Source organism: Camelus bactrianus, chromosome 10, assembly GCF_048773025.1.
Source record: "Camelus bactrianus isolate YW-2024 breed Bactrian camel chromosome 10, ASM4877302v1, whole genome shotgun sequence".
Lineage (NCBI taxonomy): Eukaryota > Metazoa > Chordata > Mammalia > Artiodactyla > Camelidae > Camelus > Camelus bactrianus.
Genome location: NC_133548.1, coordinates 44,180,973 through 44,204,499, shown reverse-complemented (window position 1 = coordinate 44,204,499; position 23,527 = coordinate 44,180,973). Strand labels below are relative to the sequence as shown.

At 34.8% G+C, this 23,527-nt stretch overlaps 1 protein-coding gene across 5 annotated transcripts; it reads right to left on the bottom strand.

Moving 5' to 3' along the window:
• Positions 1 to 1,093: 1,093 nt before the first annotated feature.
• On the bottom strand, positions 1,094 to 23,172 carry ZNF214 (zinc finger protein 214). 5 transcript variants are annotated; one of them, XM_045523783.2, is made up of 5 exons: positions 23,057 to 23,172; positions 22,498 to 22,556; positions 21,805 to 21,893; positions 8,136 to 8,297; positions 1,094 to 7,061 (listed from the first exon to the last, which is right to left on the bottom strand). In XM_045523783.2, the coding sequence occupies exons 2-5, from the start codon at positions 22,512 to 22,514 to the stop codon at positions 5,371 to 5,373; spliced, it is 1,959 nt and encodes a 652-aa protein (XP_045379739.1). In that variant the 5' UTR covers positions 22,515 to 22,556; positions 23,057 to 23,172; the 3' UTR covers positions 1,094 to 5,370. The 5 variants fall into 5 exon arrangements, with proteins under 5 accessions (XP_045379739.1, XP_045379738.1, XP_045379740.1 ...); XM_045523782.2 differs by having other exon boundaries at positions 22,679 to 23,171; XM_045523784.2 differs by lacking the exons at positions 22,498 to 22,556; positions 23,057 to 23,172 and having other exon boundaries at positions 8,140 to 8,297.
• Positions 23,173 to 23,527: the final 355 nt, after the last annotated feature.

Genomic DNA, 23,527 nt, shown 5'->3' with positions numbered 1-23,527 from the left:
GACATTAGGTAGAAATATACCTCTGGAAAGCCTCCCCTGACTCTTTCCCAAGATTGGGTTTGACTATCCCTGTGGCACAATCTGAGCTTTATATTATCCAGATGAAAAAACCCTAGACCTTTAGGAATAGCTCAACCCCCAGCATGAAATCATTAATCTGGATAGACTGATTTCACTGTCCCTAGAACATTGTGTACTCAACTACAAGTTTTTGTAAGCAATTCCTCCTGTCAACTGTTTCAGCCGTTTTACCTATTGAAATAGCATCTGAAGTTTAGTTTTAAAACCACCTTCTGATATATTCATTATACTCAAAGTATATCCATAATGTGATTATTTCTCTCGCCTCCACTGTTAACATTATGATAACACTTTATCTTTCTTAGGCATTTCTGCAGTACCTTCTAATTGGAATCCCTGTTTGGCTCTAGCTGCTACCTTCAGTTAATTCTTAACACAGCATTCAGAGTGAGCCAGTTAGACCATGTCTCTTAAAATCTTCTAATGGCTTTTCATACTACCTTTAACCTCAATTTTTTAGTGAATATGTTTTCCATATTTACTCTAATGAACTCTTTAATGAAGGGAAAAATAAATCCAATGATTAAAAAAGGAAACTGCCTCCTACTGTCCAAACTCATTGACACCACCTAGTTGTCTACTCTGTGGTCCTGTGACCTCCATTCTTGCTCATACTTGTTGCTATTAATGGATCAATGACCATGTCAAATTCATATTTTGTCCTTTACAAGTCTTATAGTCTCACTCTACAACATGTCCAGTCTCCATACTGTTGTTAAAGTCATCTTTTCAAAATGACATTGTTGTTCCTTCATTCAAGATTCTTTAATGCTTCTCCATGACCAGTAGAAACTTTTTAGCTTGGCACAGTAAGACCTTCATGATCTGACCATTTTCTAACCTCACCTTTCTGCTCTAACAATGTGAGGCTCCTTGCAGCTGGTTATATACATTGTAATTTCATTATTCCATTTCTTTGCACAGCTTGTACCTTCTGCCTCCTATCTTTTAACCCAATAATTGAATATAGAAAATTGTAAAAATTACCTAAAATAGAAAACTTCATACATGATCACATTTATGGCAGTTTAATTCATAATATAAAAATTAAAAGTCTAAGTCCCTGATAACATAGAGATAATTAAGTATTATGGTACAGCCACACAATGGAATATCATGTACCATTAACATTTTTAAAAAGTTGTATATAAAAAAGTGATTTTTATTTTTTATGAAAAGACACCAGTAAAAATAGAAAACAATACAGAAAAGTATGAAGTACATAAAGATAACTACAATCCATCCTATCAAAGAAACCCACTAATAACATTTTTGTATATATTCAATAGTTTCCCCATGGAAATACCTGTATAAATATATAAATAGAATTTTACCCCATATAGAGTTCTATATCTTGTACTTTTCTCTTAACACCGTAAGTATAGTCTTATCGTTACAACGTTCTTGGAAAATATAAGTTTTAGTGACTGCATAACATAAAATCATATAGGTGCATCATAATTTATTTGACCTTTCCCCTATTTTAGGGGAAGGCAGCATAAAAATACTTCAATAAATATCTCAAACATTTATCTATGTATGTGTTCTAATGTAGTTCAGAATACTTGGTCCAGACCCACCACTTTCTAGAGAAATTTATTTGAACATCAGCCCTAACAACCATGTTACATGCCTGTCATCCCATCCCTGGGCATGTCTGAAAACACCAGAGTGAACATCTGATACGAAGCTAACCAGTCTGAAGCTTACTAGTAGCCTATGGTTTGGACTGGCCTAAAAGAGTTGTCTAGAGGTAGTAATTATAAACTGAGCCAATCATTTTCCCTCATTCAGAAATCTGAATCTCAGACTCAGAAAGAAGTTACATGTTAGTGGTGGGCAATAAAATCAAAAAAACTTAATCAGGGATGTGGTGGTAATTTGATAAGCATGCGCAGAGTGAGTAAACAGGAGGTCAGTCTGTAGAAAGAAAAGAGGATAACCAAAGAAACAAAAATAAGTTCTTGAAAAAGTAGTCTCATTGTCTAATGGCTTTCTGGAGCAAGTTCTCCTGTTGAAGCTTCTGTCCTTGGATTTGTGTGTGTGTGTGATTTTAAAACATAATTTTATATAACTTTATTTAAATGAGGTAAGTTAAGTGGATCTCTGTTCTTTGCAAACAGAAGTTCCCTAATAGAGTGCAACTCTATTTCCACAGGATATATGCCTAGATAGGAAATCAAGGAAAGAGTAGTAACAATTTTGAGGGTCACGATTGGCCAAATTGTTTTCCCAAAAAGTCTATTTACCTTCAACATAAGTAGTAAGTATCCATCTGTACTCTCACTGAAAATAGCTATTATAATTTTTGTTAATAAAAGTTGTATTTCATTGCTTTAATCTGTTGATGTCCTTTGCCATTTTAACTAGGTGTCCATCTTATTAATTTATAAAAGTTCCTATCATAATCATGGAAAATATTTTCCCTATTGTTGTCTTGACTTCCATATGTTCTTAACCTACAGTTTAAAATTTTTTACTGTGGTCCAATTCTTAGGCATTTTTTCTGAGTTCTTCCAGTTCATCAAACTCTCAAAAAATGCACACGTGTGTTATGTTTTCAACTATATAAAAACCATACATAACTATATGTAAAATTGGGTAAATGTTTAAAATTTTATGTTTCAGAGAGTAGCACCTCCTCTTAAAAAATATCTTGTGCTAATCTTGAATGTGAATCACTTAAAAAATGGGGTTAGCTTGTGTTTTTTTTATTTTTGATGACAGCTTTCATGAAAACATATAGGGGTTTGTGGAACACAGGCTGAAAATTTGTGCTTTAATCAATATATATTAGTAGGTCAAAATATATAAGATGTCAGTCATGAGATGAAAGTCTAATTTTATTTTTCACCAAAGAGTTAAATAATTTTCTCAGCACAATTTCCTGAATAATCCTTCTATTCATAAGTCTTTGTCATATGTATTTAAGCATATTTACTTAATGTTATATATACATATGTAATCCATACACTGATTTATTTCTGAGTTATTCAGTAACTGAGCATTCTGAACATTTTTTAAAATGTATGATCAAGTTCTCAACATTTTAATTTCAATATATCATTTATTATATATGAGGGTAATATCATTAATCTTTCTTATAATTATCTCTGCTCTTTTCCAATGTTTCTTTTTCTTAAAAGACTTTATAATATTTTTTAATTTCAGATCTCATTGGGATTTTGATCAGATTTGAAATAAATCTATAAATTAAGGAACTTTCCCTCTGAAAAAATTATAGGACTTCTCTATTCAAGTCCTCTTTTATTTACAATTAAATGTTTTGCTTTTCATTATTTTCATTCTACATTTTTGCTATTTGTTCCTATTTAAGAAATTTTAGTATTAAAAACTCTTTTTTGCACCCACTGTATTCTGATTATTGCAAGTATTTAGGATACTATTGGTTTTTATATTTTTATCCACCTTAATGGGTTTAATTAGTTTATTTTTAAATTAACTTTTAAAAACATATTTTGGGATACCTTTATGTTTGCCAAATATTTGTGTATTCTTTTAAATCAATAAAATTAATAGCTCAGTATTGAGCAACTGATCAGTTGAAAATTGATCAGTATTTTGCTTTAATCTTTTCTGTTGTAGAGCATATAGGTAAAATTCTAACTCAATCTAGGGTTTTCAGACTTTTTAAGGGGAGATTTAACTTATTTTGATAAATTTGATTTGCTTTCATCTTGATCCATATTCTCTAATTTTTTAGATCATCTTGTTCTTTCTGTCTTTTGCTATAGGGACTGAATATTCTTTATTTTTATCTTCTGTTTTGAAAGAAATATGTGCTTTTGTTAGTAGTTAGTTGTAATTTCTAACTTTGTAAAAAAAAAAAATTAAGACCTTTATTTCTAGAACTGTTAAAGTCAGGAACAAAATGTAGTGAATCCACGCTATTTAAGATCAGAAATGTAGCACACTTTCTTTTGCTGTCCTTCCCTCATTTAGTTGCCGGATTTAACAAATAAAAACACAAAATGCTATTAAATTCAAAGTTCATATAAACAAACAATTTCTTAGTATAAGTTCCATGCAATATTTGGGACATACTTAATACTAAAAAATTATCATTGTATATCTGAAATTCAAATTTAACTGAGTGTCTGAAAACTCTATTTTCCTACCCAGACTTTAACATATAATCTGTTTTTATACTCAGCATTTGTATATTATTTTCTTGCACAACTATTTAAAATTTTTAAAGCTTTGTAAACAAATTAATTATTCCAGACTTAACTGCATGTTTAACTGATTTTAGTGTTTGTCACCAGTTCTTTTATACTGTGACTTCCACATTCTTGAGCTCTCTTTAAGAAAGGTACACATATGATATATTTTGTTTTCTTATCTAATTTGTCACCTACACATGTAAAGGACAATTCAGCTGATTAAAAAAAAAAACTATAGGCGATAAAAGAGATTTTCAATCTCACAATTCTGAAGATGTTATTCTGTTGTCTTTTGACATTTACTGTTGCAGAGGTCTTTATCCATTCTCCCTCTTTGGTTTTGAGAATAACCAGAATTTTCACACACCTACGAAGAGAAACTAAATCATACTTCTTGTTACTTGGTGTCTGAACCTATGAATAAATGTGGAAAACTGGGGAGGGGAATGGGTGAGTGTATTATGGTAACCTCAGAGTGCAGCACTTCTGTGACAAAAGGACAGTTCTTGAGTTTTCTGGTTGGCAGAAATAACATCTCTAAGATAATCCTATCTTGGATAACGGGTCATACAACGTTTTCCTGTCTTTTGTCATAAGCAACTGAAATCTACTGGCCCTGTAATTCACTTCTTCCGCAGTTGAGCAACAGGTTGTCTACCAGTTAGAATTTCAAGTTTTGTGTTTTCATTTTTTTCTGTAGCTTCCTAGGGACTTTACAGGGGAGTCAAGATGCTGTTTCATTGGTAGCTAACCAATTTCAATTCAAACCAAAATATAGTAAATGTTATGAAGTCAGTGGAAATACAAAGTTGAACATACAGTATAATTGCATACACATAAAAAAGACCAAAATGAAATAGGATGAAAAGTTTTCTTCTTGACTTACATTTTTTTTTAGTGACTATGTATAATATTTATAATAGAAAAAATACTTTAATTTAAAATATTAGGCCCTCCTCTTGAAGCAAATGATTCCTAGTATGAATTAGGGCAAATATAAATATTGCTTGAGATTATTTGGGTTATTTATAGAATTTCCTTCCCATCAGCATTTACTGGGCTTAAGGTGAAGCTTTGATTAAAGCTGTTAACTAAATGAACAGAATTATAAGGTTTCTCTTCTGCAATTACTGTGAAGATGTGAATTCTGATCAAATCCCTTATAATACTCATGGCATTTATGAGTTTTCTCTCCTGTGTGGACTCTTTGATGAATTCGAAGAGCTGAGCTATGGCTGAAACCCTTACCACACTTAGCACATTGGTAAGGCTTCTCCCCGGTGTGGACCCTCTGATGAATGTGAAGGTTAGAGCTGTGACTAAAGCCTTTTCCACAGTCATCACATGTATAGGGTTTTTCTCCTGTATGGACTCTCTGATGAATGAGGAGATGTGAACGCTGACTGAATCCCTTACCACACTGTTCACATTTATAGGGTTTCTCTCCAGTATGTACTCTCTGATGAGTGTGGAGTTTGGAACTCTTGCTGAAGCCCTTCCCACACTCATGACACGTATAGGGTTTCTCCCCAGTATGGACCCTCTGGTGAATGCGAAGATCTGAGCTGTGACTGAAGTCCTTCCCACAGTGCTCACATTTATAAGGCTTCTCTCCTGTATGCACTCTCTGATGAATTTGAAGATTTGAGCGCTGGGTAAAGCCCTTCCCACAGTCGTCACATTTATAGGACTTTTCTCCGGTGTGGACTAACTGATGAATTCGAAGATTTGAGCTCTGACTGAAGCCCTTACCACACTCATCACACTTATATGGCTTCTCTCCGGTGTGGACTCTCTGATGAACATGAAGTACTGAACTCCGACTAAAACTCTTACCACACTGACCACACTTAAAAGGCTTCTCTCCAATGTGAAGTCTCTGGTGAATGTGAAACAATGAGTTTCTACTGAGGTCCTTGTCACATTGCAGTCTATAGCATTTCTCTTCAGCGTGGACTCTTTGATGATGGTGAAGACTAGGGAACTGACTGAAGCTCTTACCACGCACATTATATATATAAGGCACCTCCCCTGGGTAGACTCTCTGATGAAAGCGAACACCTAAGCTCTGGCTAAGGTTACTGGCAGCTTCTTCACATCTGTACAGCTTGCTACCCATGTGGATTCTTGGATGTCTGTATAGGTCTGACCTCTGGGGGAAGCACGCTGTGCTGATGGAGCATTGATAGAACTTTCCTCCAAGTTGGTTTCTCTTGTGGAGAACACATGGTGAGTTCCAAAAATACATTTCTTTACATTTATCACATCCACAGTATTTCTCTTCTATAGAGCCATTTAGCAGGTCATTTTGGCATATCTCCCCAGCATACTCTGGAAGGTCTTCCACTATTGGAAGGTAAGAATGCTGACCTATGAACTTCTGTTCTTTTTCCATACAGAGATTTTTCCTGGATATGTCAACATGGCATCTACTTTGAAGACCACGTGAATCACACACATAGATTCCTCTACCATCGTCTTCAGTGTGTTTTGTTTCTAAGGACTGACCAGGTATAAACTTTGTATATTTTAAGTTCCTGGGACCTTTGCCTTCAGAAGTCAGTTCATGGTTGCCATACTCTGGTACTTGTGTGGAGAGTAGTGACCATTCCTGATAGTGGGAAAGGTGTTGCTGCTTTAGGTCTTTGGAATCTCTACCTTGAACACTTTCCTCATAGTTTCGATTCTCATATATCTGAGTGCTGGCATTCCTCCAGCCATGCCAGCAAGAAAGATTGTCATGTGTTAAATATCTGAATCTTTTTTCTTGGGGTTTGTACCTCTCTCTCCAGTTTCCTAGAAAAATAAGCAGATAATCCAGTGGTAAAATGAAAGCTGTGTTTAAAAAATCTGCAACAACCTTTAGAATCACAGGAATATATATGTGTGTGCAAGAGGGGAAGAAGGTTGTGACTTAGGCTGCTCCATATTTGGGTGTGAAATCCATTTGTTTGTATATTCACTCATTCATTCAAAAAACATATCTTGAGCATTTATTACCACGTACTGTTAGAAATAAAAGAGAAAGCTTTCAGGGAAATAGTCTTAAAGACTAAGATTTAATTAGATTATTCTATTCGGGGCATTATTATGAGAAAAAATATGGTTTCTGTTTTTTTGTTCTAGAATAGTGTGGTAGGTTGTACAAACAACTCTTTACTTTTTCTACATCTTTGGGTGTTTTCTTTCCACACTGACTCTACGCTTGGTTATGTAAAATGCTTTTGTCACCGAGACAAAAGTGATACAAGGAGAGACTTGAAAAGTGCTTATGCATTGGGGCTTGGCCTTTCTTGATGGTTTTGAGAGTCCTGTGACCACCACCCTGTAAATGAGCCTGGACTAGCCTCCCTGAAGAGAGACATATGGTCAACATATGCCTGTTATAACACTGATACTGACCAACTGCCAGACATGTGAGTCAGGCTGTCCAGCCTTATCTTAGACCATCCAGCCCCAGTCAAGTCACTCCATGATAGGAGATCCATCTAACCAACCAGAATCATGAAAAATAATAAGGTTTATTTTAAGTCACTAAGTTAGGGGTAGTTTGTATATTATACAGAAAGAGCTAACTTGCACAAATAGTACATGGAGAAAAAATTTAATACTAAACAAAATTATGTGTGAAAATCTGTGCTTTAAGTGTAATCTGGAAAATAATTAATAATAATAATCACAAATACCTATTAATTACATAGCTTGTTTGGAAGATATATCTTTGTCATCTATTTGTCATGTGATTTAAGACCCATTTTTTAGAATAATTTCTTCCACCTCAATATAACACCCAGATAAATAACCAGAATATTCAATGAAACTGGTCCCTGAAGAGACTAACCCTATTTCCTAATAGCTGGGTAACTTTACCTACTGACATGACATTTGTGTAGTTCTCCCACATGACCTCTCTGTAGAGCTTTTTTTGAGAAGAATCCAGGAATCTCCATTCCTCCCAAGTAAAAATAACAGTCACATCTTCAAATGTTACTGCCATCTGTTCAAAGATCAGGCTTTCCAGAAAGAAGAAATCTAAGTGGGAAGATGGACAAAGAAAAAGACATCAGCAAGTAACAGAAGTGGCAAACCAAAAAGAGAAAGAACTCCAATAATGAAGAAAATCAAGAAACGCAAGAGGAGACACAATAATATAGATCAAGTCGTGAAATAATGTATCCAAATCATTGAACACCATCACCACCATCATAAGAGACATTTATATAAGCATTTGTCTGCTAACTACTGGGCTAAGTACTTCATGTACATTGCACATAATCCTCACCGCAATCCTAAATTGTAGATACTACTATCCCCATTTTACAGCTAGAGCCACTTTGTTTTTTTCCAAAGTCTACATACATTGGACCAAAACTGTTTCCCAACTGTACCAATATAGCTTCATGTTGCTTATATTATTGCTTCATGATTGATCATCTTAGATATTATCTATTTACTTCCTACTATGAAATGAGGAATCAGATGCGACCACCCATACCTCCACTCCTCATCCTCATGTAGCATTATCACTAATTTTCTGGTTAAATCAATAAGTAGTGCTTATATGATTTTGAATATGATTATATACTGTTTGGGAGAATTACTTGTTTAATTTTTACTTAATAAATTTACTGTCCTCAAAGTCTTATTACTTTGAAAGGCTCTATATAATCTATTTTATGTAGTGTCTCATCCCCTCACCCACTCCTTTTATCTTGGAAATGTCCATCTTCCTGCTCAAGTTAGGGCTGGCTACTCTTTAGTGCTCCATTTTCAAGATCATATGACTCTTCCTCTTTTGTGATTCACTCCATTAACTGGGAGGCACATAACCAAGTGAGTTCAGTCAGGCCTATGAATGCTAAGCCTGTGGCCACTGAAAAAAGCAAAGGTGAGAAACAGGTGACGTTTTCTTTAAAGGAGAATCTCCAAGCATGTGTACTAGGAAGAATTCCCAAGAATCATATGAATCACTCAAATCATATGAATCACTCTATGCCTGAAGTCTTTATTACTATCCTTCACAAATGGCTGGGTATAGAATTCTAGAGTGAAAAGAATTTTTCTCAGAACTGCTTCACTGTTTATAAGCTTTCAGTGTTGCTAAGAGTGATTAAAAAAAAAAACTGTAATTCCTTTGTAGGCAACTTTTTCTTTCCCCTTGGGAAATATTTTAGGATCTTCTTTTTTGTCTGGCCCTCTGCCCCAGATGGTATGGATGTGAGCCTCTCTGAAGTTCACAGGGCTCATCAGTTCCTTTCTTGTCTGTACTGCCCTAGGGAGTATTCTGGGATGTAATGTCTTTAGCCCTATGTGGCTCTTACCACTCCTCCTCTTGTTGCCTTCCAAGTTTGTGTTGCAATTTCTCATTTGCTGATGGCTCTTCAACTTCACCACTGTAAGTTCATAAATTTCTTAGTTTTTTATTATTATGCAGTTTTAGAGAAAAAGAAGAGATAAATGCATGTATTCTAACTACCTAAAAACAATTCTTTTAGTGGAAATAACATCATAAGTTGGTTAGGTGACAAATTCATTTTATTTCTTTGATGACACATTCTCAACTGTAAAGTTCAATTTATAATGCTCAGTAAATACCAAGAATAAAATAAATAGATACTTTTAAGGAATTTACAATAAAATGTAAGGAAACTAGACTGTCATCATCATCATCATCATCATATCATTATAATCATCGCAGCAGCTAAATACTATCTAGCAGTTATATGAAGAAGGTTATGTTATCTCATTTATCATTACAACAATCCAGTAAGGTATCATTATCAACATTCCTCTTCATTGAAGGAATGAGGAAATTAACATTTAGCAAGATTAAGTACAAGGTCATGTAGTTACAAAGTGGTGGTTTTTAAACCCAGGCATACCTACTAAGCGAAAGTGAGAGAAGTTTTAAAAACAACTTGGGAAGGTTTGTAAATCAGTATTTCCAAGTACAGCCATATTGTGTTAACGTAGAAAGGCAAAAGGAAGATATACTGAAATATTCAAGGATTTAAAATATACCACCCAAGTACTATTTTCCAAATAAACTAAATGATAATCCATGCCTAAAAAAATGAAACATTAATCACAAATCAGAATTCAAGAATGAGAAAATTCAGTGCTGTTTATTTTTAAATGTTTATAAAATAAATGTTAAAAAATTTTAAAGGCAGTAAGTCTACTTTAACACAAACAAATGAGTATATAAATAAGAAACCTGGGATCCTCAGAAGATGAAAATTTGGTGTCATTGTGATAAATGAATTCACTGGTCCTACATTCTGTAAAATGTACAGTAAACAAAACCCAGTCTGTTGTTATTGGCTTTGTTATTTTAACAAAGATTTAAGAATTTATTTAAAAAATATACTAGAGGGGAGGGTACAGCTCAACTGGTAGAGTGCATGCTTAGCATGCACGAGGTCCTGGATTTGATCCCAGGTATGTCCTCTGAAAAATAAATAAATAAGTAAACCTAGTTACCTACCCCGCCCCCAAAATAAATTAAAAATATACTAGAGATTAAGAGTCTATTTTCTTTTACTGAAAATAAGTTCATAAAAATTATAACAATGCTGAAGTAATACAAATTAAAATTGAAAGCCAACCCTCCCCAAATAACTTAAAAATAACAACTAGAGTTTTCACTGTATCCTTTCTGACGCTTTTCATACATACATAGCCTGCTAATGTTTTTCTGTAACAAAGACATGATCATTCTGCAGTTTGCTTTTTTCATATAACATGTAGTGTACAACTTCCCATTACAGTACATATAGACCTATCTTATTTGTGGTGATTTTAAAATATGCCCACAAATTATTTGGTACCCTTCCCTTCAAAAAGTGGAGCCTAATTCCCCACCCCTTGAACGTGAGCCGATGATGAATAGAAGAAAAAGCAAAAGGGGAAGCAATGGTGTGCAACTTTCGAGACTAGCTCATAAAAGATTCCTCCTTGCTCTTTTTGTCGGATCAGTCACTCTGGGAGAAGCTACCTCTCATGTTGTGAGAATACTTAGGCAGTCCTGTGGAGAGGCCCACGTGGTGAGGAACTGAGGCTATCTGTCCTCAATGAGAAATGAGGCATCTGCCAATAGTCATGTGAGTGACTTAGCATCTTAGCAGTGGATCCTCCAGCCCCAGTGAAGCCTTCCAGTGACAAAGGCCTGCTGACAGCTTGACTGCAACCTCATGAGAAGCCCTGAGCCAGAACCCCACTGCTATGTTGCTCCAGATTCCTGACCCTTAGAAACTGAGTGAGATAACAAATGTTTGTTAATTTAAGCTGCTAAGTATAATTTATTATGCAGCAATAGATGACTAAGATATTGTACATGTTGCATGGCATTTCACTTTATGATGTTCCAGGATTTAACTGTTCCCAAACTGATGCACACTATTTCTAGTTTCCTGGCTATCTCAATAGAGCAGTGATCAACTCTCTCAAATGTATCATTGAACAACACTCACTTGTAATAACATATCTAGATGATACATTTCCAGAATTAGAACCTTTAGGCATGTGCATTTCAGTTTACTAAAAAACACTATAAAACTTCCCTTGAAAATATTTTTTAAAATATGTTGCAAATGATTTCCCCCACTAGAAAAGTTAAAAGCAGGACACCTACATTCAAAATTAGTAGGTACAAAATCTAGGGATGGAAAAAGAAGGAAGTTACATAAAGAATAAATTAAGATGGCAACTAAATTTATTAATAGACAAAAGGATATTAAAACAGTTTTAAAGTATAGAGGCATACTGCTTAGAAGAGACACACTGAACTACTGAATTCTAAAAGATTAAAATTAAGATAGGCTAATCTATAACAAAAATGTGGACAAAAATGAAGTCGCTTTTGCATTATTAATATTACATAAGGTAAAATGAAAGGAAACAGTATTACACTAGATTAGCAGTGATTTTATGAGAAATGAAATTATAGCCCTTTGTGTACCACCAACCAGAACTGATTAAGCTTCTGTCATAATTGCTACAAGACTTTGCATCATCGACAGAGTATGGAAAATTTCAAACATTCACAAGAGTAATAAAGAGGACAATATAGTGAGGTCCCATATAACAACTCAATAATTATCATTTATATATATAAATATATCAATATATATTATATTATTTTGTCAAATTTATTTCAATCCTCTGCTTCCCCTATTATTAATATTATTGTTATTATTATTTGCTGGAGTATTTGAAAGCAAATCCCAAGCCTAAATCATTTCACATATAATTATTTCAGAAATAGTTCAATATATATCTTTCACTAACTAATAGGGACTTTAAAAAACCTAACTGCCTAACAAAATTAATAGTACTTAATATCTAACATTCACTTCAAATTAATACTTGTTACAGCTGAATTGTCTGAATCAGGATCCAAAAAAGATCTACAACTTATATTTGGTTACTGTATATTTCTTAAATCTCTCTTGTCTGTAACAGTATCCTTCTACCTTTTAATTTTTTTAATTTATCATGCCATTGATTTGTTAAAGAAACCCAGACATTTATTGTGTAGAAAACTGGTTCTCAAAATTCATTAAGTATCAGAATCACCTGGAGAACTTGTTAAAGCACAGTTTCCTGGGCCCCATCTCCAGAGACTCTGATTCATTAGGTCCTAGGTAGGACCCAAGATTCATTTATAATAAGCTCTCATGTGATGCTAATGCTGCTGGACCAGGGACTGGACTTTGAATAGCACTTTTACAGAACATCCCTCATCAATTATTTGGCTAACTGTTTCCTTGTGGTGTTTTTACTTGTTCTTTATTCCATTCCTGTTACTTGGTCCTTTTATTCCCGAAGCCTCTGAAGACTAAAGTTCATTTTTTTTTCTGACAAGAATACCTGCTATATACTTCCTGTTATGGTACTTTAGGGTTGCTAAATTTACTAAGCGGTGGGTTCAAGCGCTGTCAGTGCAGTCCTTCGATTCTAATGTTTCCCATAAATCTTTCACTCAAAGTTTTAGCAGTAAATGATGACTATTTCTTAGATCTGTTATTTCATTAAGAATTGCAATTTGGTTTTCTAATTCTGCTATTCCTTGTGCATATATGAGCTGTAATCCTATAATGAAGAACTCCCCATCACAAATTTTCTGGTTACCCTGAAATGTTGTCCAATCAAAAAAGGATAAATGCTTGATTACTTCCCAAAGTACCCCATTTAAAAAATCAATTTGCAGAGTAATGAGATGGGACAAAGTAACCACCAACTACAACTCATACGATTTGTATTATTTTGCTTTTCAGCATTTTTATGAATTCATTGATTTTTACATATTTGATGTGTTTTGATCAAATTGCAGTACTTTTTCTTTTAGATGTTCAACACCCCCCCCCCTTATCTTAGATTAGTGGGATTTCTTTCAGGCTGGCTCTGGGCTCTTGTGACATGATCCCTTTCAGTGTTTGAGAACATCCTTACTTTACCACAACAAATGTCATAGGTTCAGTTTTGTTGCCTTTTCTATACTGACCAAGATTCACCATTTCTCCAGGGAGCTTGATAATTTCCCACTCTCTTCTCTTTCTATATAAATAAACCTCCCCCAGAACATTATGTAAACTTGACATCCCTCTTGTCTTCCTATCCATAAACACAGTTATCTTTCCAACTATTAAAGTCTTATTTAAAAAGTCCTTTTCAAGAAAGGTCTGTTAAAATAATTCTTTATGTATTTGAAATTTTGATTCATTCTTATTATTTTGTCAGGTTTTGCTATATACAAATTTGAAACTCATTCTTAACTATATATTAGTTCATGATTAATAAATCTAATTTTTGTGGCATTATTTTAGGTAGGTCTCTTGCAAATAGCATAGAGCAAGACTTTGTTTTTCATCAAATCTGTATGGCTAATTTTTTTATAGGTAAGTTTTATCCATGTTCATTTACTGTGATTGCTAATATATTTGGACTTATTTCTAAAATCTTACTTATTATTTTTAAAAATTCTTCCTCCATCTTTTCCTGTCTTCTCTTTGAGTTTTATTTTTTATTGCCTCCTATTTTTTCCTCTATGATTTTGATTTCATACATAAAACTTCTGTTTTTTAATAGTTAACCTATATATGCTTTAAACATATACACTTACCTCTCTATATTTTTAACAAATCATTTAAGAAGAGAAACAAATCCAAGAAAGGCTGCATAAGATATAATAAGGAAAGGTGATCAAGTACCTTAATAAAGTGTATTGTGATCATAAAACAAATGAAAACAAATGAAATCAGATAAACAAAACCTGGAACAAAAAAAGAAAAGAAAAAGAGAGAGCATATCTACACCTACCCTGAACTACGGCTGTTGACAATACAAACAGCTGATAAGGGAGGGATGGAGAAAAGGGACATGAGCATAGGCTAAAGTACTTGTCTTTGTAGAAAAACTTCTTAGATATTAATAAGTTTGAGAAGTCAGTGGGCATAAATCAAAATTAACATGGGTTTCAAGTTAAGGGCAACCACCATAAGAACCAAAGTAGGATCTATAAAGAACAAAACAAAATAAAAACAGAAGACATCCTGTTTCAAAGAAAGAAAGTATATGATGGCAAAAATAGCAGTAATTATAATAAATGTAAAAATACATATTTTTTTCATGAACCCACAGTACTGTTACAGGATTGGCCATGTATTGGTCTATAATGCAGAATACATTCTCTAGCTACAATGTAATAAACTTAGGAACTATCAACAATGGAATTAAAAAACCTACACTTCTGGAATCCAAGTAACATATTAAATATCCCTTGGATTTAAAGGACAATATAATGATAATAAAGAAAAATTTGAATTGAATAATAATAATTACACATCAAAAATTTCAAGACTCAAATAAATAAATACTTAAAGGAAATAAGAATGGCTAGAGATAAAAAACCTAAGCATTCAACTCAGAAACTTAGAAAAGAGAAATCCTCACCCCCCTCAAAAAGGAGCAGACTTCAAAAAAGAAGGATAAAGCTGAAAGTCAAAGATGTAACAAACAGATGATTGAGAAAACGCATAAAGCCAAAAGATGCTCTTAAAAATTTAATAAGTCAGATCTCTGCAAGTCTGATTTTTTAAAAGTATGATTATAAACAAAACACAGGGATATACTTTTTCTCTAAAATTTATAAGTAGGGAAAAGAAGTCCACAAAGACTTAGTTGGAATGCAGTTTGGTGCAGCCATTGTGCAAAACAGTATGGAGATTCACAAAAAAACTAAAAATAGATTTGCCACATGATCCAGCCATCCCACTCCTGGGCATGTATCCAGAGGGACACCTGCACCCCAATGTTCATAGCAGCACTATTTACAATAGCCAAGACTTGGAAACAACCTAAATGTCCATCAACAGATGACTGGATAAAGAAGTTGTGGTATATTTATACAATGGAATACTACTCAGCCATAAAAAGTAATAAAATAATGCCATTTTCAGCAACATGGATGGCCTTGGAGAATGTCATTCTAAGTGAAGTAAGCCAGAAAGAGAAAGAAAAATACCATATGATATCATTTATAAGTGGAATCTAAAAAAAAAAAAAGACAAATGAACTTATATATAATGCAGAAACAGACTCACAAACATAGAAAACAAACTTATGGTTACCAGAGGGGGAGGGGGTGGGAAGGGATAAACTGGAAGTTCGAGATTTGCAGATACTGACTGATATAATATAAAGTAGGTAAACAAGTTTATACTGTATAGCATAGGGAACTATATTTGATATCTAGTAGTAGCTTATGGTGAAAAAGAATATGAAAACAAATATATGTATACTCATGTATGATTGAAACATTGTGCTATACATGAGAAACTGACACAACATTGTAAACTGACTATACTTCAAAAAAAAAAAAACTTAGTTCAACCAAGCAGGAAGACTTGTCCTACCAGATAGTGACATATCACCAAACTACAGTAGTAAAATCAGAACAGCCCAGTGGAACAGAACTGAGGACTCAACGACTAAGCAATATTCTTGTTCATATATGAAAACCTATTAACAAGAAAGATGGCATTAAAAATCAAAGAGGAAAGAATGAATTATTTATACTAGATGGTGTTGTGAAACTGATTAAGTATATGAGAAAAAATAAAACTGGGCTCCAACATATCATATACATGGGAATACTAGATGGATTAAAAACTTGAATGTTAAAGGGAAAGTTACAGAGTTAGTGAAATAAAATGTTGGAATTGAAAAACATTTACCATTGCTAAATGAATCCAAAAGCCAGTTCTTCAGGGGGAAAATATTAACAATAAAATAGATTAATCCCCAACAAGCTACCAAAGGAGACAAAAAGGGATGAGCACAAATAGAAAAAAGTTAAAAATGAGATTAGGGAAATAGCAAAGATTAGTTGAATCTTGGGTAGGCACTTTCCACATTCTTTACAACATAAATCTGAAAATCTGAATGGGAAATATATTTTTTCCTAGAAAACCACTCAGTATGGCCCTGAGAAGAAGGAAAACAAACCTGAGCAGATCAGATATTGTGAAAGAAATTAGTCAAGTTATCAAAGAAATATGAAATATTATCTTCACACAACCCAAAAGTTTCCTCAGATGAAGTCTTTCAAATTTTCAAAGAACAGATTATTTGATTATATTAAATTATTCCAAGGTATACAATAATTGTCAAAAATTTTAAGAAATTTAGGAAAACACTAAGACAGCAAATGTTAGAAAACTATAGCTCTATATTAGTAATGAATCTTGATAGAAACTTCAGAAATAAAGTAAAATATAAGGTTGATAAACTGCAGCAACACCTGTATTTATAATCTACTGATGCATAACTAGTTATTTCAAAACTTAGTGGCTTAAAACAATAATTATTATCTTTCACGGTTTCTCTGGGTCAGAAATTCAGGGGTGGCTTGGCTGGGCAGTTCTGACTTGGATTTCTCATGGGATTGTTGTTGAGTTGCCATCTAAAAGCTTGACTGGGTTGGAGGATTCACTTCTAGGGTGGCTCACTCACATGGCTGGCAGGTTGACTGTGATTGTTGATGGAAGGTCTCAGTTTCTTTTTAATTGGTCCTTTCATGTGGCCTGGGATGCCCCTCAACATGGTGACAAGTTTCTTGAGAAAGAAAGGCAAGCAAAACCTGCATCCTTTTTAATGAATTAGCCTGGGAAGTCACATATCATCACTTCCGCTGTGCTCCACTGGCTGAGGCAAACACATGCCCCAGCCAAATTTGACAGGAGGGGACACAATCCCACCTATTGGTGGAAAGAATGAAAGTCACATTGTAAGAAGAGCGTGAAGGATAGGGTAAATTATAGTTATGGCCATCTTTGGAAAATGCAATCTACAGGGGGTAGGGTATAGCTCAGTAGTAGAGCACCTGCTTAGCATGCATGAGGTCCTGGGTTCAATCCCCAGTAATTCCATTTTAATTAAATAAATAAATAAACCTAATTCTCCGCACCCAAAGAATTAAATTAATCTGCTACAATACCAAAGTATATTATAGCATGATGAACTAGTAGCTTATTCCAAAAGGTAAAGGAAGGTTCAAAGGGGAACTCTATTAACTATAAGCCATCATAATAATGTCAAATAAGAAAAGCCATATAATTATTTTAATCAATGCCAAAAGTTATCTCTTAAAATTCACCACTGATCCTTTCTTTAAAACTACAAACAAAGCAAGTTAGCTACAGAAAAATAAAGAAATGCAAATATATCTCAAATCCAAAGGTAAATCATTAAAAGCATTCTCATTAAAATTGGAAACAAGGATACCACAAATTCACTATTTTAAAATCATTAATATGAAAGCACTTGCCAAAGCAAGCAGACAAAATTATCGTAGAGGGTCTGATTGTTTTTCTGGGAAAACCAACTGAAAATTATTAGCAATTATAAGGGAATTCAGTGTCCCAGAAATTCCAGGACTAGGTTTGTACCATAGAGAAACTTACACATTTATACCAGAAGATATGTACAAGCGCATTTAGAGTATCACTGCTCACCAGCAAAAAACTAGAAATAATCCAAAAAGCCCAACAACACCAAGTTGGATATATAAGCTGTTTTTCATACTGTGAAATAGTACACAGCAGTGAAAATAAACTGCATCTACATCAACATGGCTGCATTGTAAAAATCTAACACTATGTTAAAGTAGCCATTCACAGAAGAATATATGCAGTGATTCCATTTATATAATGTTCAAAAATAGGCAAAACTACACAGTTTTGTTTAGAAATGTAGACATAGGTAGTTAAAACTCAGAAAAAAAAAAGGTAGGGAATACAAAATGCAATATTGAAGATAATAGTTTAATAGTTGTCTCTCTAGCAGAAGGAGGAATGAAGATGTGGGCTTATCAGGGGGCTTTTAAAACTATTTGCTGGTCTACATGGTGGCTATCCATGTTGTTATTGTATTTTAAATTGTACATATATGTTTTCATATATTTTTGCATGTATGTAGTATATCCCAATAAATGTTCAAATTAACATATAAAATCCAATTACATAGCTTAGAGTTCAGACATAGAAATAATAATTAAGTTATTTTTAAATGACATTTATAATAGCAATTAAAAAATACAAATTCCTGAAAATAAGTTTAACAAAACTACTTGGAACCTTTATAAAGACAATTTTAGAATTCTGAGGGATTGAAAAAAATAGGAAGATATTCTTCAATCTTAGGTGGGAGAAATAAATATAACTTTGTTCTTATTAAACTTATCAAAATTTTCAGTGGGCTCCCAATCAAAATACTAACAACTTGGGGGTGGGGGGCATGAACTGATTTTCAAGTGCTTTTGTGAGATAAAAGAAAATTAGGAAAAAGGAATAATGAGGGGAGACTAACCCAATGGCATATTAAAACTTTAATAAGGCCTCTATAATTTTAACACTGTGTGGTAGACACAGGAAAAAAGATGATTAATGGAAAAGACTAGAAATCTGGAAATGGACCCAACTATTGTAGTGAATTCTAAACATGACAAAGGTGACATTAAACTTGTGGGGAAAAGATGGCTTATTTAATTAATGATACTGGGACAGCTGACTCACTATTTGGAAAAAAAATTTAAGCTAGATTCCATGCCTCAGTTCTTTTGTCTTAGTGACTAGAAAGAGTTATACCAGATACGCATTATAGCTTAAATATTAACTAATATAATAGCAACCAATTATTAGTTCTATTTGTCAATCACTTACATGTATGACTTTATTTAATCTTTGCAATAACCCTATATAGTAGGTTTTATTTCTCCACTTCATAGATGTGAATCTGGTTAAGTAACTCTGATTTATAGAACCAGAAAGTGGTAGAGACATGAAACAAGCTTAGGTAGTGGGTCCAGGGCTTGTATTTTGATATGCTATAGTAATAAAACATACTAACAGGCTAATATATCCAATATCTAAAAGTTACCATATGTAACTTTTACTTCCTTTTCTCCAAAATGAAAATCATCATAATATTATTCTGTGGAATGTTCCCAATATATGAGCTATTTCCTTCCTTTTCCTTATCCTCATTGAGTGAAAATGAAAGGGGAAATTCCTCTTCATTGCCGATTAAATGCACTACATATAAAGGAATAAAATTAAATACATTCTTCTACCTGTCTAAGAAGTGAGAAATGGACCCATGAAACAGGACAGCCCCAAAAGTGATCTGGGTGCATGAGGGCATGTGTGTGTTAATAATATAGTAATTTAGTATATGAAAAGTTAGCACCACAGTCAGTGGAGAAAGCAGATGTTACTAGGAAAGTAAGTGGGAAAAACACAGAATGTTTTATGTTCTCCCATCATTTCTCACACCAAAATAAATACCTGATAGGTTTAAGAGTTAAACTTTTAAAATACGTGAAGCTATAAAAAATAATTGAGGAAAATAAAAGTAATTACATATTAGATTTGGGAATGGAGAAGAGCTTTCAAAGCATAAAACTATACATAAAAAGAAAAAGAAAAAGAAAAAAGATTTCACTTGATGTAAATTCAAGTTATATCAACAAAGAAGTCCTTAAAAGTAAAAGGGAAATGATAAACTAGGAGAAATACTTACAGCATATAACAAATAGTTTATATATTTTATATACAAAGAGTACATTTTATCAAATGGAAACAAAAACTCAGTAGGAAAAAAAGTAATGTATGTTGAGTCAATTTATCAGAGAAGGAATGAAATGACCAATACGTATATGTTTAAAATAGTCGCTCTTAATAAAGACTGAAAGGGTGCAATTCAAGGCTAAATTTTAAAAGTAATATTCAGTGCTGGTAAAGGTTCAACAACACAGGAACTTTCATCAAAAGGTTGTAGTAGTTAGTTCATGCAGTATTTCTACAAAAGAGCTTAAGTTTTCAAAAGCCTAAAACATGTTTATATCCTTTGAATCTGTTATCCTATTTCCCAGAGCATATCTTGAGGAAATAGAGATACACTTAATAAGTTATGTATAAGAATATTTATTATTAGTTGTTTACAATAGTAAAATATTGGGAAAAACTTAAGTTTTTTAAAAGGAAATTTAAATAACGCATGGCACATACCTGGAATGAAAAACTATATAATCTTTAAAACTCATGCTACCAAAACATACTTGGATAAAAGTTCACTGCATATGTTAAATGAAAAGAATTACACATATAACAGCCATTCATACATTCAACAAATATTAATTGAGTGCTTACTATCTGCTAGGCAGAGTTCTATATACCGGGAACATTCCCTACCCTAATGGAGCCTATTTGTCATGATTCAAATTTTTTTATATATACTAATTTCTCTATATTCATGTATCTTAAATTATGTTTGTATGTTTGTGTATGGATACATATGCACACATACTAGTATTTGTACCGATTAGTGATTATGTATGTATATTAAGTACTGGATAAAAGACTGTAAATAAATACATCCAAATGTCAATAATGGCAGTGGACTCTGAGTGGTGCACAAGGATGAGTAATCGATTAAACATTACCAGCCCTCCACAATATGCCCTCACCTTATACATTCACACTTACACTCTACTGCAACTAGACCAGTTTCCTTATTTGTCCCCTCATATTCTGCCTGAGACTGACAATCTTCATGTCTGGAATGATACCTTCCAATTTATAACAATTATTTAAATTTGAGTCCCTGTTCCTGTCTTTTGCTTAGAAGTGCTACTCATTGCAGCATTATTTACTGTGTGATAACTTTAGAAATTCTTATTAACCTCAGGTGCCTTATTTCCCCAAGGTTAAGGAAAGACATTCTTTATCTCAGGCTATCAAAACCAGTTTGAATTATATAGTAGACTTGAATGACTGGCTGAATAAATGAGTAAATGTTGGGAAAAGAAACTGGGTGGGAGGCAGGGACTTGCTGCATAGGAGGCTTGAAAGCTTCCCAGCCCAGTGAGGAACATTTTCTATTTAGTCTGGCCCATCCATTCCCTTAGCTACTTCCACTACTCCCACTATCCATGGAGAATTCAGGGGCATTTTATAAGAGGAGAGACAATCCCACTCACCTGGGATCAGACTGTGAGGAAAATAATGAACATTCCTTCCTCCTCTATATTCCTTTTTTGGGGAAGGATGGAGTGTTGAAAAGGCTGAGCTGAGGGAAAAAGAAGGAGACATGAAAGACAGCATGATGTAAAATTCCCAGACTCACCACAATCCCCACATACTAACTGTACGTGATCCCTCAAGTCTCCTAGAAAGAGGTCAGAAGGAACCCAAGAACATTTCTGTTCCTTTTCAAGGGAGGAGAGCTATAAGAATTGGCACCCAAGATCTTATTTCTAACCGTTTAAAAAACGTACAATTCTAGTTTGGGCATGAAAACCCAGAATCTGATTGCACAGTTTAGTCTCTCCAGGGATGCAGATATTTTCTATATAATTTAACCTCTCTGAGCCTCAAGGATTTCCTAGTTCATTATGAATAGCAAGAACAATAAAAAATAATCGGAATAATAGCAGCACACTTAGTTTCCTCCTAAAAGTATTTTTCTTATTTTGTTCAATCAGTTAAGTAAAAAGATAATCCCACCACCCTCCCCTACTTCTTACAACATAAATAAAAGTACAGAGCCTTAGCGAAGGATCCCAGATTTAGACTCCCAGGATCTGATCATAGTCTCAACTCTATAACCAACAACTTGTAGAACTTGGAAAAAGACCAGACTCCTAGACCTCCCAGTGCCTCACTTTCCTCACCTGTAAAACGGGGGCATGAGCCTCTGCCGTCCCGGTCCTCCCTTGCTGATCACGGGTACCTGGGGAAAATGATAAACAGTTAAGAGCCTTCTTTCTCTAGAGAGAAAAATGATTCATGGTGTCCCAGGAGCAGGACAGATTTGGGCTCCTCCTATGCAGCAAGGGCCTCCAGAATTCTTACATCTCAAGCCCGGGATTCAGACGTACAAACGGTTCTCACGGAGCGGGACCCGCGCGGCCTCTGCTCCTGCAGCAAAGACACGCCCGGCTTCCGCTGCGCATCCAGACGCCCGGCCCGAACTCCGCCCCAACACCTCCCGGCACCTAGCACTCCGGCCCCAGGGCGCAAGCCGCCTGTGCCTCTCCGTTCCCGTCCCTCACTCCGTTTTAACGTGGGGAGGGCGGCTGTGTAGGACCCCCCCTACGCTGGTATCTCCTAGATTTCTAAGGCGGAGCGGCCTCTCGGCCTCCTGGCTGTCCTTCTGCCACTCAATCTTCAGTCACAGCTCTCCCCGCCCATGTTCGCTTCTAGCTTGATGCTCCCGGGAGTCTGCCTCACTTCCAGAGCCTCTGGGGAGGGACGGGGACCAGCCAAAATTCTCCGTCTAGACAAACAATGGCCGCAGCCCGCTAGTCAGAAACCGAAGCCCCAGGCCTTGGAGTAGACACTCGGGGCGTTCCCATGGAGACAGGAGGGGCGGGGCGGGAAAGAAGAGCGACGGAGGACGTGGCTCCTGATTGGCCAGAAGGATCGGGGCGCAGCCCAGACTTAAACCACCCGCGTTCCTGGAAGGAGGGTGGTGGATCACTGCACTCTACCGAGGAGGTGCTGAGCCACCCAAGATACTAACGTTAATGGGACGATTATAGGTGTTTTTAGGGCCCCTGGAAGGGAGGCAGGGCTGGAGACTCAGGGAAACAGCTACCTTTGGGGGCGAGGGGTGGTTGCGCACATTGTCCCGCGCCCTCGGCGGAATAGGCACCCCACTAGTTCTGGTCGTTGAGTCGTCCCTACATTCGAAGTTGGAGC

What these genes read in the sequence shown, in the direction of transcription:
- ZNF214 (XM_045523783.2), bottom strand. An exon ending in TCCTCACAGTCTGATCCCAG is followed by an intron (nt 8,298 to 21,804) that starts GTGAGTGGGATT and finishes CTTCCCACTTAG; the next exon opens with ATTTCTTCTTTCTGGAAAGC. An exon ending in CACAAATGTCATGTCAGTAG is followed by an intron (nt 7,062 to 8,135) that starts GTAAAGTTACCC and finishes TTATTTTTCTAG; the next exon opens with GAAACTGGAGAGAGAGGTAC.